The sequence below is a fragment of the Rattus rattus genome, chromosome 3 (assembly GCF_011064425.1).
Source record: "Rattus rattus isolate New Zealand chromosome 3, Rrattus_CSIRO_v1, whole genome shotgun sequence".
NCBI classification, from domain to species: Eukaryota; Metazoa; Chordata; class Mammalia; order Rodentia; family Muridae; genus Rattus; species Rattus rattus.
In genome coordinates this window covers 49,048,446-49,061,924 of record NC_046156.1, presented here as the reverse complement: position 1 = coordinate 49,061,924, position 13,479 = coordinate 49,048,446, and the positions used below count along the sequence as shown (strand labels likewise).

The 13,479-nt window shown below is 44.2% G+C and overlaps 1 protein-coding gene across 1 annotated transcript in view; it reads left to right on the top strand.

Annotated features, from left to right (window-relative positions):
• Positions 1–389: 389 nt before the first annotated feature.
• The window catches only part of Vav3 (vav guanine nucleotide exchange factor 3), a 331,496-nt gene continuing 318,406 nt past the window's right edge, over positions 390–13,479 (top strand). The window contains exon 1 of the mRNA XM_032897450.1: positions 390–656. Within this exon, the coding sequence (XP_032753341.1) occupies positions 453–656 (204 nt within the window). The 5' untranslated portion in view covers positions 390–452. The remainder of the gene's footprint in view (positions 657–13,479) is intronic.

The following is a 13,479-nucleotide window of genomic DNA, read 5'->3' as shown; positions in this document are numbered from 1 at the left end:
TTTGTGGCCGCCGCCCCAACTCGGCCCGCTCCTCCCCCCAGCCGCCCCGCCCTCAGCCCCCGACCCCCAGCCAGGGCGGCGGGCAAGCTCGCACCCGCGCCTCCGGGGACTCGCGGACCGCACAGACCAGCCAGGCGCGCTGGGCATGCTCAGTCGCGGGGCGCCAGGCTCGCGAGTCGGAAGCCAGTGCTCAGCCGAGCCAGCCGGGGCGCACCGAGAGCGCGCGGCACTCGCTGCTGCAGCGGCGGCCGGGCCGCGGCGCATCCGGGCGGGGACCCGAGGCGAGTTCTACGCCGCGTCCCCGAGCTGCGGGCAGCGGCGCCCGCACCAGAAAGGCAGAGAGACTCAGGGGCCACCGGCGCGACTGGCGTCGGCGGGGCGCTGACGCTGCGCGGCAGCCACCTCGGAGTCACCGCCCGCCCCGGCCCGGCCGGTTCCCGGAGCCGTCGGACATGGAGCCGTGGAAGCAGTGCGCTCAGTGGCTCATCCACTGCAAAGTGCTGCCCGCCAACCACCGGGTGACCTGGGACTCGGCGCAGGTGTTCGACCTGGCGCAGACCCTCCGCGATGGAGTCCTGCTCTGCCAGCTGCTCAACAACCTGCGGCCACACTCCATCAATCTGAAGGAGATCAACCTGAGACCCCAGATGTCCCAGGTATGGAGGCCACCCCGCGACCCCGCTGCCCGTCAGGGGCTCCCATTAATCATCCGGATAATTTCTTTGTGTAAATGCAAACATCTAGGTGCGCTCCGCTTTGCCCTGCCTCTCAGTTCTCAGCTTGGGGGCTTCTCCTCACTTGCCTTGAAATGATTTAGCTTCTAAGCAGAACTAAAGCCTTGCGTCGGGAGATGGTGTATGGAATCCTAATGGTCTCTGGGAGGCGGGGAGAAATAAGTTATCTTAGGACGCTGTTTCACCTTCCTGTCCCCTCCTCCCCCGCCGTGTGTGTGCGTGTGCGTGTGCGTGTGCGTGTGTGTGTGTGTGTGTGTGTGTGTGTGTGAGATAACAAAGAGGGATCCGGCTTTAAAATAACAATGAGAAGGTATGAAATGAAGTGATGGGATAATTTTGCTTCGACTTGTTTTTTGCTTTCCGTTTGGTCCCCACGTTCTGGAAAGAGGAACTATGCCATACATGAGGACTCTAGGAAGTGGACGGCGTTTGGTACCGTTATCTGCTCAGAGGAAATTAAAAAAAAAAAAAAAAAGAGCGGGACACAGAAAGCCTTCCTGAAGTTTCCCTCCCCGACCCCCTAAGCCCGTGTTAGCAAACTGGAAGGTTGTGTTTATAGCTTGTCTGAAAACATAAGGGAAGGCAGTCCAGCCTTCTCACCAGCTGCAGGAAGTGAGAAGTTTTTCTGGAGATTCTGCTTTCTTTCATTGGGTCTTGTGCTCAGGTAGCATGGAGGCACTCGGGCTCCTGCGGGCCTTAGCTTTGCTTGGAGCCACCTCCTTGGGAGTTCTGATTAAAATCCAGCCCTGGAAGGCATGGAAGACAGTGGTCTCCTCAGAGACAGCTCAAAAAGCCACAGTGCAGCTCAGTGCTGCTTTTTTTTGGCCTGTCGGAAACTTTCTGTTCAGAGGGTGTTCAACGCAACTCAGAACTTCTATTTTCTCTTTCACTCACACACACACACACACACACACACACACACACACACACACACACACACACACGAAAAAGGAAAAGAAAACCTTTCAACTTAAAAAGGAAAGAAAAGAGCTCTTTTAGTGACATATCTTAGCACTGGCCCTGTATGATTCGGAGCCTCAGCCACTTAACCAGAGCTGTGTCCTTGCAGGAAGAAATGACCTTATGCAGTTTAATAATCTCATATTTAAAGCAGAACTCCCGCACTCGCCCTGGTTATCAGTATTTCATTAGGGTCGATGCTCACTTCAAATTCTGTGTCCCCTGATGATCCGCCTTCGACCTGTTGGTAGGCAGTCCCCAAGAAAAGAAGAGCAAACATATAAGCAGTGGGCGCCACATGTATTTACAATAAGGATCAAATATTTTAGACTCTCTTACAAACCTGAATGATGGGTGACTGCTTATCCTGTGGAAGCTATAGACAATCCTGTGGACGGGCTCAGTGGCTGTTTCCATGCTGTCTGAGTTACCGTTAGGAATAAGGTCATGTGGTTCACAGGAGTTCCTACATCTCCAATTCCATTCGACTAGTAGTCTCAGTAACAGCATGGTTTCTTGTGCTTTGATGCTACGTGCTGTGCACATCCCCTCGAAGTTTAGTTTCTAGAACTTCCAGCAGTTACTCATTAAAGTGTCCTTAATAATGACATTTCTCTCTTCTTTCTTTTTTCTTCCTTCCTTCCTTCCTTTCTTCCTTCCTTTCCTTTCCTTTTTTTCCTTCTTTCCTCCCTCCTCTGTCCCTCCCTCCCTCCCTCCCTCCCTTTGTTCCTGAATAGCTGAGCACTTTTTGACATGCAAACCTTTATTTGACTGGTAACAGCGAATGGGATCTTGTCAGATGGGCTCTCCTCATTCTTCTCTTAAAATGCATTGTCTATAATGGGATCGGTTTGATGACTGAGGATCTTTATGAGCATCATTAATGAGAAGGAGCAGGCACAATTCTCTAAGAGTTCTATTCCCCACTGAGGCCACTACAGTGAACATACCCAGATACTTGCCCTCAAGGAATTATTACACTGATATCAATAAACCACCAGATTGTAATGAGGTAAGTAGGGCAGTGAAATGGCTTTTCATTAGATTTCTCTTCTGAGTTTTTAAATCAGCCCACCTCTGAGTTTTCTGATTCCAAACTCAGTGATTTCTCCTGTGATGAACTTGGGGAGAACATGGTCCCAAAAAGCTAGTCCTGAGTGGGAGCCATCTGGTTTTATATCCTTCTTTATTCTCGGCCCCACTACAGAGAGGTTAAGAGCTAGGTATATACATTTGCATAATATAGGCCTTTATTACATCATGAATCGAGACCTAGTAAATGCTTCTGTGAAATAAGGTGTCATATAACATGCCCCCAATACTCAGCACATATGTAGTAAATGTTCATTATTAGCAAAATAACCTAAAATGTTATTTTTGGGTATCAGGATACAATTAAGATTTAAATCACAAAGACCTGCAAGTTCCTTTCTGCTAGCATCTGTAAATACTTCTGCCTCACGTAACATTCTTGGGAAAGGCTCTGGTTGTTCCTGGTTCTGAGTTTCCTACCCTATCAGCTGTCTTCGTAGTGCATGAGGAAGAAGCCATAGCCTTGGCGTTTTTGGTGTCTCCTGTGTTGGGGGTGTTCCCATTTCTTTCCAAGCACCCACTCTTCCTTATTCCCTGCCTCCCTCCAGGTCCCTGTCTCTTCAGGAAGGGTTTGCTTGACTTCCTCCCATAGGTTGCACCAACTACCTTTTATATGACCATGTTTTCCTCTGTTTACAATTCTAGCTCCCAAGTGTGACCGCATCCCAGCAGAACTTGCTCTTCTGAAGTTAGAGATGCTCTTCCTAATACTATTTTGTTTGGTTTTTGCTATTTCCAAGAGTTGGTCTTTCTATACCTGACTTTTTTTCTGTTGAAGATAATTATTTGAAAAATATTATTTCCTTATGACACAGGAGCTTTCAGTGTGGGGAGTAATTAGAAGGTAACCCCTGAGTTTGGGGTATTCAGAAAATTTTTTGACAAATGCTAGCAAAGGGGAATTTATTTGCCATTTTGCTTCTTGCCCCGCCCCCCCCCCGCTATAAAATGAGCAGCCTCTTTTAATAAGGGTGTTTATTCCAGCAAGTGGGGTGTTATTCTATTTCCCCTTTGTCAGCCTTTGGTCATGTTTGCATTAAAAGACAAATAACACTGTAAATAATGATTGTTCAATTATAGGTTGGAATATTGCAGTATTCATAAGCTAGCTTATTCGTCTTCATAGCAGAAAGAAACATGAAGGAGGGCCTACCTCTCTTGCTTATTGTTCTTCCAAGCTGTGGAGCACAGTTTCTCTCTGGTGTCATCTTCTCGATAAGATGATGATCTTCAATAAGAAACAAATACTCAGGAAATACTAATGCAGGTTTTGCTTTCATTCATAATGGCACAGGGAGGTTACCTGCATATGGTAGCCCATGCCTGTTACTAGAGCGCTTGGCACTCAGAAATTGCAGGCAGTGGGGACAAAGATCTCAGAGTCATCCTGACTAAGTAGTGAGTTTCGGGCAAATCTTGGCTAAAACAAAACAAAAAGTAAATGCCACATTTGTTTTATATCTATTGTGGTCTGTTATAAAGATTAATATAAAGTTAAGTGATTTCTGGTGAACACTGAAAATTCAATGCTTTCATATGTGTGTATACTAGACAGATTTGATTTTCATCACAAACAGTATTATGGCTGGGATATAATGTACATTAGGGGGTCATTGAGGAGCTCTGTTGATCACTGTGCCCTTGCGAGAAAGGGATGGGCTTAGTGTCTTTAAGTCATTTTTAGTGGCTAAAAAGAGCTCCCTCAATGTATATAAAACTAATCAGAGATTTGTAATTGCTGAGAATATTTTAGAAGTATTATTTTATTTATTTGGGCCAACCAATGCCTTGGAATGGTATTCTTATATTTAGTGAGGTTTATGACCATTATATACAGCCTGGAGAAACTTGAAATTATCTTAAGACGAATTGTTCATCCTTGAAGAGTTCCACCAACAAATAGTTATTTGTTCTTACAACGAGTCTTGTCTAGGATACTGACTTAAAGCACCAAACAAAAGCCACACAGTCTTTTCCTTAAAGGGATGCTCATGGTGTTGAGGAGATAAACAATAAAGGAGTAGATGACCGTGTGATATAATGTTCAACGAGGCCATCTGAAGCTGCGTAAGAGAACAGAGACAAATGCCATTTCAGAGAAGGTAGGTTATGTAAGAGAGCCTTCTCCAAGAAGGCAATAGTTAGGCAGAAACTTGAAGGGAGCCAGGGAATGTAGGTGTCTGAAACCAAACCAAAAGAATATTCTCAGCAGAGGGTCACAGATGGGAAGACACTGAGGCAATTAGCCCCAGGAACACTAGACTAGCAGGAAGGCCGAAGCTGGAGGAGGGGGAGGATGGAAGAGAAGGAATGTATTTGGGGGAGATAATGGGTACTTGGGGCTCCTTATATTAACTTTGGCTTTCACCCTGAGGGAAGGTCACAGGGAAGTCACGATGTGACCCAACTTACCTTGTTAACAGGATCACTCTGGCTGCTGTTTTGCAAGGATGGAAGGCTTGGGCCTGTGATGCCATTCAGACAAAAGGCCTGGAATCCGTGATTAGGACAGGAGCGGTGGGTGGGTGGTGAATGATAGAGTTCTGCCTGCATTTGGAGGGTGGGGACCAGCTGGCTACACTGCTGTGCTCAGCTGAGAGGGTATGAGAAGAAGATGGGAATCAACGGTGACTCCATGAGTCCGGCCTGAGCTGCTGGAGTGATAGAGCTGTCATTCACAGCTCTAGAGATAAGGACGTATGAGAAAGAAAGGGAGGAAGACCAGAAGCTGGTATGCTTCGATGTCCAGTAGCCACCCAGAGGATAGACTAGAGATCCACACAGTCTAAAGTTCCTTGGTGACCTTGACAAAAGAGAAATTTGATATTCTGGAAGGCAAACACTATATGGAGGAGAAGAGAGATTGGGAGAGGACAGGTGTAATGTTTCTAGGTGTAAATGTTTCTTTGAGGTTAATTTTGTTAAAAAGAGAGTAGGAAATTGAGGTAGTGGCTAGTAGAGAAAAACGGTTAAAAAGAAGTCATTTTCTTTGTATTTAGAGAGTTTATTTTATATCCACTAAAAACACCTTTGGATTTATACAGATTCAAGTCAGGTGTTGTGGTTTATACCTGTAATCCCAGCATTTGGGAACTGAAGGCGGGAAGATTAGGAGTTCAAGGCCAGACTGGGCTATCTGAAACCGCATCTCAAAAGCAAAAAACAAAACATAAAATGTTATGCCAGTTGTATACTATACTATTCTTGTATATGTATACACACATGTGTGCATATTTGCCTGTGAGCAAACAAAAATAATATAAATTCAATATGTTCCTAAAGGTTTTCTTTTGAATACCATTTCAAGTCAAGGGTTACTGCTTTCCACGTTTTTTTCTACATTTCCATGTTTTTCTTTAGTAAGCAGAGAATTGGTGATGGGGCATTTGTTAAAGCATGTCTGATTGTTGTACCCAGGGTTAATGTTCCAACCTGCTAATACCCAGTGTCATTTTTATGTTACTGCTAGAGTTACAGGAAGAGCTTTATTTCTTTTGCACATAACCATATATTTACCAACCCTATAATTGTATCACTTCAGACTTACATGCCGGCACTTTCTGTCTCCCGCATAAAGCGGTGGTGTGTATAGATTATTAGCTTAGAGAGAATGGAGGGGCACAATGCTCTCATTGCGCGAGAAGAATGGTGTCTTGGTTACTTTTCTAATTCACTCAGAATAATGTCATTATTTCATCTTCGCAGAAGTCAGCTACCTTTTTATCTGTTAAATTGTTCTTTTGGATCCTCTGCCTGTGGGATTGTAACGTCCACGTGGATCATTGCCCTTTCCTGCAACATGGATACCATATTCTAAACATTTGCTCTGATGGTCCAGTTGGTGACTCAGTCAGGGTTTACAGAAACTGAAGCTTTATCTGTGAGGCTACCATCCCATGGATGTCGTGGTTGAGGCCATCGAGAGTGCTTTTCTTTCATATATATTATATATATATATAATATATAAAATATAAATATATATAATATGTAAAATATTATAATATATATATTTGCAATGGGAGAATTTGTCGTGTAGATGAGACTTATGCAATGTATGAATCCATAGATCTTCCCTCCTTTCATCATTTTTCATAAATTCTATGGCGGCTGACCGCCGCCTTCCTCCTCCCTTCATGTTCTGCCCTCAACACTTCTCTTACAGCTCTTATTCTGCTCCGCTTTCTTTGCCAGCTCTTCTCGTGGAAACTTTCCTTTGACACATGTTCATTTCAACCTTAGTTATATTCAGGCCATATTCTCTTTCTTGGATCATCTCGTGACAAGCATGGTGCTAAGTTTTCACTCTGGACTCTGAATCTGCATTGGCAGCTTATGTCTGCCTCCATCGTGACCTCCATCCTTTCTTGGGTGAAGCCTGGTTATGGTAGAAAACACAACAGCAGTCACGATATATTAGCCATGGTGATACTGGGCATGGACAAGGCTGTGGGTAGAGCTGGGTCAAGAGAGAATGAGACCAGAAATGGGAGGGAGGGAGGGAGTCAAAGGCTGGAGAGGGATATAGAAGCCGAGAGAAGTAGTTAAGACCTGCAATGGACAGGCCGTTGGGACCTCTGAGTGTGGACAGCGTGAATCTGCCCTAGGTTGTGCTTGGGAGGCTGGGAGAGATCACATTCAGTTTGGGCTGTTGAATTGGTTTCTTACCAGTTCCCCTCCGGTGTCTCAGTTTCAAGCATCCCACTCCATCACTGCCCCCTTCTCTCTGGCTTATTCTGCTAATACCTAAAATCCAGTGATCTTTTGAACTCTTTGCCTCTACCACCTCCTCACTGCCGTCAAGGCTTTGCTTTCTTCCTACACAGCTCACTTTCCAGAACCTTCCGAATACTTGCCTGCCTTTGCTTATTTATCATGTTCCTTTGGGTAAACAGAACCCTCGCTAAATCCAGTCTGTTACTTATTTCCTGTCTAGTTGAGCTGCTAAAGGTGATGGGAGAAAACCATACTACAGGGACTCTTCTTACGTGAAGTTCATGATCCCTAAACTTCCAGTGAGCGCTCCAATCTACCCTACTCTGTCAATTCTGATGATCTAGACTAGGTGTTCTCAAAGCTTGGGACTCCATACAGTTTCAGAGAGGCCTTTGTGTGTTCCTTAAATCTGACCCCATTTATAATATTAACACAGCATCTTCCCACTGAAGTTTTCTGAAGGCTGCATATTACTGATGCTATTGCTGTAACTCCTGATGGACTATAGACTTGTGTATAAGGAGAACTTCAGTCAAACATTGATATGTGACTGCCCCAAACACAAGCTGCTAATAGATTTCAGCAGCCAGTGTTTTAAAGACTATGAAGGAGTTTTGACACTAAGCACTTTGAGAACTGTTCTAGTCATTTATTTTCTGGCTGCCCAAGGTGACTTCTTAGTGCATTTCTTTTTTGCTTTCATGTATCCTCTGTCACTTTCTTCTCTCCCATCATTCCTTTGCACTGATGGTGTTGCTTTCTGATCTGCAGAGAAAACAGACAAAAATCAGAGGAAGGCTCTCTTCAGTTCCCATGTCTGCTTTTGTACCCATAGGTGGTCCATTCTCTCTTGTACCATGAGTGAATGATAAGTCCTCCTGGAAAAACAACAAAACAAAACAAAAGAAAGAAAATTTCTCCTCTACCCTTCCTCCTCCTCCTCCTTCTCCTCCTCTTCCTCCTCCTCAGTTCTCTTCTTTATCCTTTCATTCGCAAGCACATGTGTCACGTCCATTATGATTCAGGGTATACTTTCAAGAGAAAATCACTAAGATTTGATGATGAACATTGACTGTGATGAAGAACAACTCTGGTTTCGACCGGGATCACTGGGGAAGATAAGTGGTTATGAACTTCCTTCCAACTGTTCTGATGGTTCCTGATAGGCCTCCGATGAACTCCAGAATCCTTTGAGAGTGTATAAGCACTCATGGTCTGGTCCTGTTCCGTCTTGTAAGCCTCCCCCTTGGTACTCCTGACTCTTATGCTTTCATGGATGAGCTGTGCTTTTAAAGGCCAGTGTGCACATTTGGGTGCCATCTTCTTTGTTTCCAGAGCTCTTCCTCTTTTGCTCGAAGAGTTGGTCCAGCGCTCTTTTGGGTCAGGGGTCTTTCCTGAGTCCCCTTACGGGAGTGGCTGAGTATATGCTGCTTTGTACAGTAACCCGGTGTGGCTGGGTCAGTGCAGTATGCCTTGTTTGGCAGGGTCATCTCCCTGTCATGCTGTGACTTGGTTGAGCCTGTCATAGACTAACGTATGATAATGTATGTTTGGATTTGACACAAGGAATCACAATTAATAGACATACATAAGTAAACATGAGTTCATTAATGGATTGAAAATGGTGACTATTCATTTACTGTCCTTTCAAAGATAACTATATGAATTTTGTGATGGATTCAACTCTACCTGTGTTATTATAAACCTCAGATACCAGTGCTGTTGATGACCCCTGCAGATAATATTATCTTCCTATTTTACAACTGAGTAGACTTTTTGAAAATGACGGGAACCTGCCATTTCTCGAGCTGCCTTAGTCTCTAAAATAGACCTAACCAAAAAGCATTCTGCCTGAGTGAGCTAGGCCTGTGACTGGCCACAAGTGCACAGTAGATGCAGAGACATTTTACAATAACCATCACCACCACTTCCTCAGAAGCCTGCCCAAGGCTTCTAAGTCTCACTTAGGAGGCACCTGTCACATATTTTCTTATTTAAAGAGAAGACACTATGAGTGATAAACACTCTGAGGCCTGGAGGGGATTAGTTATGTGTACTAAGAAGTGGTTTATAGAGGAGTCAAGTTTGAGTTAGAACATTTAACATGAACTCAAGTCTCCAGCTAGGGCTGTTGGCAAAGCTACGCGTGAAACGGAGAGAGGTCTTCTCTGCCTAACTGCATTGCTGTCTGATTGCATTGATGTGACCTCATTGGAGTGTTCTCTGGTTGGTGTGCAGATGTTGTTAATGACACTCTGTGCTTGTCAGATACTGAAGTGTCATATTGGTTTGAGGTATCAAATGCTGCATTTGAATGATTCGATACCATTTATCTCACTATTCAAAGAAGGGTCAGACATTTGGCACGTGCTTGATGGGCAAAGAGAATATAATCATATAGGGAAATGTAGGAAATTAATGAGGGCCAGTTAATACTGTGCTTTGTGACAGGTGGGGCAGAGTATATGGTTTAATGCTGAGTCTGGAGTTAGGCATGCTTATATTTATTTACCTGGGATCCAGGAGCACCACTGCTTTAAATGAATGTCATGACATGGTCCCCTCCGTCTTCTGTGCTTAACTATGCTTATTAATTCATATGCCCATTATGTGGAGTGATACTATTCTATAGGCCCTCTCCCATCTCTCAAAATCTCTAGTGCTCATGAGGACAGACTCTGCATAGTGATGTGGCCAATCTAATCTATATTTTGGCTTTGTTTTGTCTTTGGCATTTAGTGGACAGAACCACATTCAGCAAAATGTCATTGCTTTTGATCCTCGGGAAAAAAATATATTAGAATTGTGTTTTGTGCTGCTGTCTGAGTGTCCTTTCAAAGTATGTGTTGCAGAAGTTGGCCTTTGTGCTGCTTCCATAATAGGAAGTTAACAGCATGTGCTGTTCACATGGGGATTCTCCAAAGGGTCAATTAATATGGAATATTTAATGATACACTTGATACCAACCTTCCATGATTTTCAAAGTGCTTATCTTAAAATAGACTTGGAACAGCTGGTCTGAATAAATAAGCAGTGTGTCTCTCTCTATGTCTTTTCCTGAGTCCTGGGGGCAGCGTGGTTAAATGAAAGGGCTTCAAAAGGTCAGGGATTGGGAGAGCTGGCTTCTAGTTCCATCCTTGTCTCTGACACACTCTGTGACCTTAGTCACCGAGTGTTTCTCTTTGTCTCCACCAATAGTCTTAGGACAGTATCAGGCACTGTAGATTCGGTCTCACTTCGAAGACATTACGGTTTTATGAAGATCAGGGGGTTAAGCAGAAGTGGCTGAATTCCAGTGGATGACCTTGGGAAAGCTACTTTTCTTTTGACTCCCAGTGTCCTCTGGTGATGAGTAAGAAGTAGTGAATGGAGCTTTGCAGGACTGAGGTGAGAATTAAGCAATGCATTACATGACTTGGTGCAGAGTAGGTGGTCCGCTGTTTCCTCTCATCTCTGCTATCCCTCCCCACTGTCTTGTCTGTAAGGCAGGAAGATGATCTTATCACTGCTCTACAGAGGAGGAAATGGAGATGAGCACCAGGTTGAAGGGCTTTTTTCAATGTCATCCTGACAGGAAGTGGTGAAGACAAGATTTGAGTCCAACTGTCCTACTTCCAAATTCAGCAAAATTTCCCATTCCTGCTGCCAAACTTTGTGGGCTATCTGGTGATCTGCATGAGGAAATGTCTGACAAAGTGTTTGGCAATAGCAAGGTATGCTCTGCAAATAGGACATAACACTCTATGGTTTTGCATTGAGCGCATACTTAAAAATAAATGTCTGTGGTGATGGTAGTTTGGGGGCTACCTGGTTTCTGTTTGGCCTTGTCTTCCTGGTAAACAGAGACTGTGAGTTGGTTAATTAAACTATCAAGTTGTCTGCTGACTATTAGACTTTGTGGAAGATCCTGAACACTCAAAGGGAAGTAAAATCCAGTTCCTGAGCCTATTTCCTGTATCCTGTATTTGACTGCAATCCCCTTCTCATCAAACAGGACAATGGAGCCAGTTAAAGTAGACAGATAACTCTTTGATGGATGGATAATGCTTTGATCAGTGTGTGTGTGTGTGTGTGTGTGTGTGTGTGTGTGTGTGTGTGTGTGATATATTGCAAAATTGATTTCCTTTTTATGTGCATGTGTCTCAGAGTACTTTATATGCACCTGGCACAGAAATCATAGAGATAAATCCCATGAAGGTTCTGCTCTTGGGTGGCAGGGAGAGAATAGGTTTGACCTCAGAGTCAGGCTTTGACAAGAATGCAGAAAGGAAGTGCATCGTTGGATAGTCCAAGCCCGTGCAGGAATGCATGCAGCTGGACAAGATCAGGAAGAAGATGGAGACATGAGTGGTTACTAGAGAGGAAGAAGGCTTGAGAAAGAAAGCAGAGTGGAAAGAGAAGAGTGCGCAATGACATTTAGACCTCAGTAATGCCAGAGAGACAGTCATTCTGAGCAGCGATGGGATGTCCTTAATGGCCATTTGCACTGACATTGAAGACGTTAAGGCAGCTAGTCTTTGTATATGAGCAGTGGCCTCAGGATATTCAAGACAATTTCTAGAAAGGCAAGGGAATACATAGAGTTAAACTATTTCCTAGATGTCTAATGTAGGGGGAAGAAAGGGAAGACCCCTTCCTCCCCTTAACTTCAGATTTGTCACCTCTTATTTCCTGTCACCCATTGTCAGCGTTATCTTCCTCTTGCTGTTTGGCTATTGGACATCCCCTCTGTCCTTGTATCAGTCTTAGCTAAATATGCCTAAGTCCATGCACAACTGACCTTTTTAACCCCTACTCCGAACCTCTATCTTCCTTGTAACTTTTTGTTGTTTCTCTCTACCTCACAGTATCTTCAATAGAATCTTGGTTTTGTCTGTGTTTCAGACTACGGACTGTGGGCAAATGCAAAACTCTACTTGCAAATTCTCAGCCACCGCAAACCCCAGCTTTCTAAATGCCAGATAACTCAAGTCCCCAACTCTGTCCCCGGCCTTGCTTGTTATTATCATAACTACCTTGTCTTCGTGAGTCAAGACTTGTCCCCAGCCTGTCCTATCCTACTTTCCACACGGTGACCGTTACTACAGATAGGGAAGTAGCAACTGTTTTGAATTTTGCAAGTGACGTGAGAATGCACTTTCCAACCCCTCCTCCTGACACTTGGTCTTGAAGGGGACAGTTAATAAATCAGAATGCCGGACAGTTCCAGGTGCTATAATAAGCTCAACTATGAAAAATAGGATGCTACGCTAGATGTGCCTTTTCTGATTTCAGGCCTTCAGAGTCCAGTTACTGTGACTGAGTGAGCACAGTTAATGAACTAAAGGTCCCCAGTTATGTTTCCCAGGTTCTAGAGCTGCCCATGCTGACTCTTTCTCTCTCAACCAGCATCTCTTCAGTTTCTCAGTGTTTTTATGGTTGGGGCTGTAATGTCCAATAGGGAGGTGGAACAAGAATAATTTTGTCACTTACTAATACTCCAAGAGGTAGGTTTAGCAGGGGCTATTAGATTTTCCAGCATTTGACCTTCAAATATGCTGAAGCGTTTGTTAGCTAAGGAAAGTTAGTATGTGTTTAGTCAGTCAGACACAGAGGCAATGTTTGTTTGCCTTCCCATTATTTCTGATGGCTGAGGATGTGGGGACACTCTACACGTTTCCCTTGGAGAATCAGTAAAACACAGCAACTATCCTCCACCAGGCTTGAGTTCTGCAGCTCAGAATAAGCACCTACCGAAAGCGGTGGCTTCTCCCAGAGATGATATAAGAAGAGAACAGGACGTAGTTACTGCACACATCAGTGTTAGCCCCATGGAGAAGCTGGATTCTACTTGTGCAGTAGCTCAGAATTCTCCGTATTGAATTCTCAAGCTTTTTTTGAATACATAGTTCTACTTAGTGACTGTAGTGAAGAGAAAAATAATGAGAAAGATAAAAGCAATTTACCTGGATTCTTGCACATCTAGCATGGTAAGGATTTA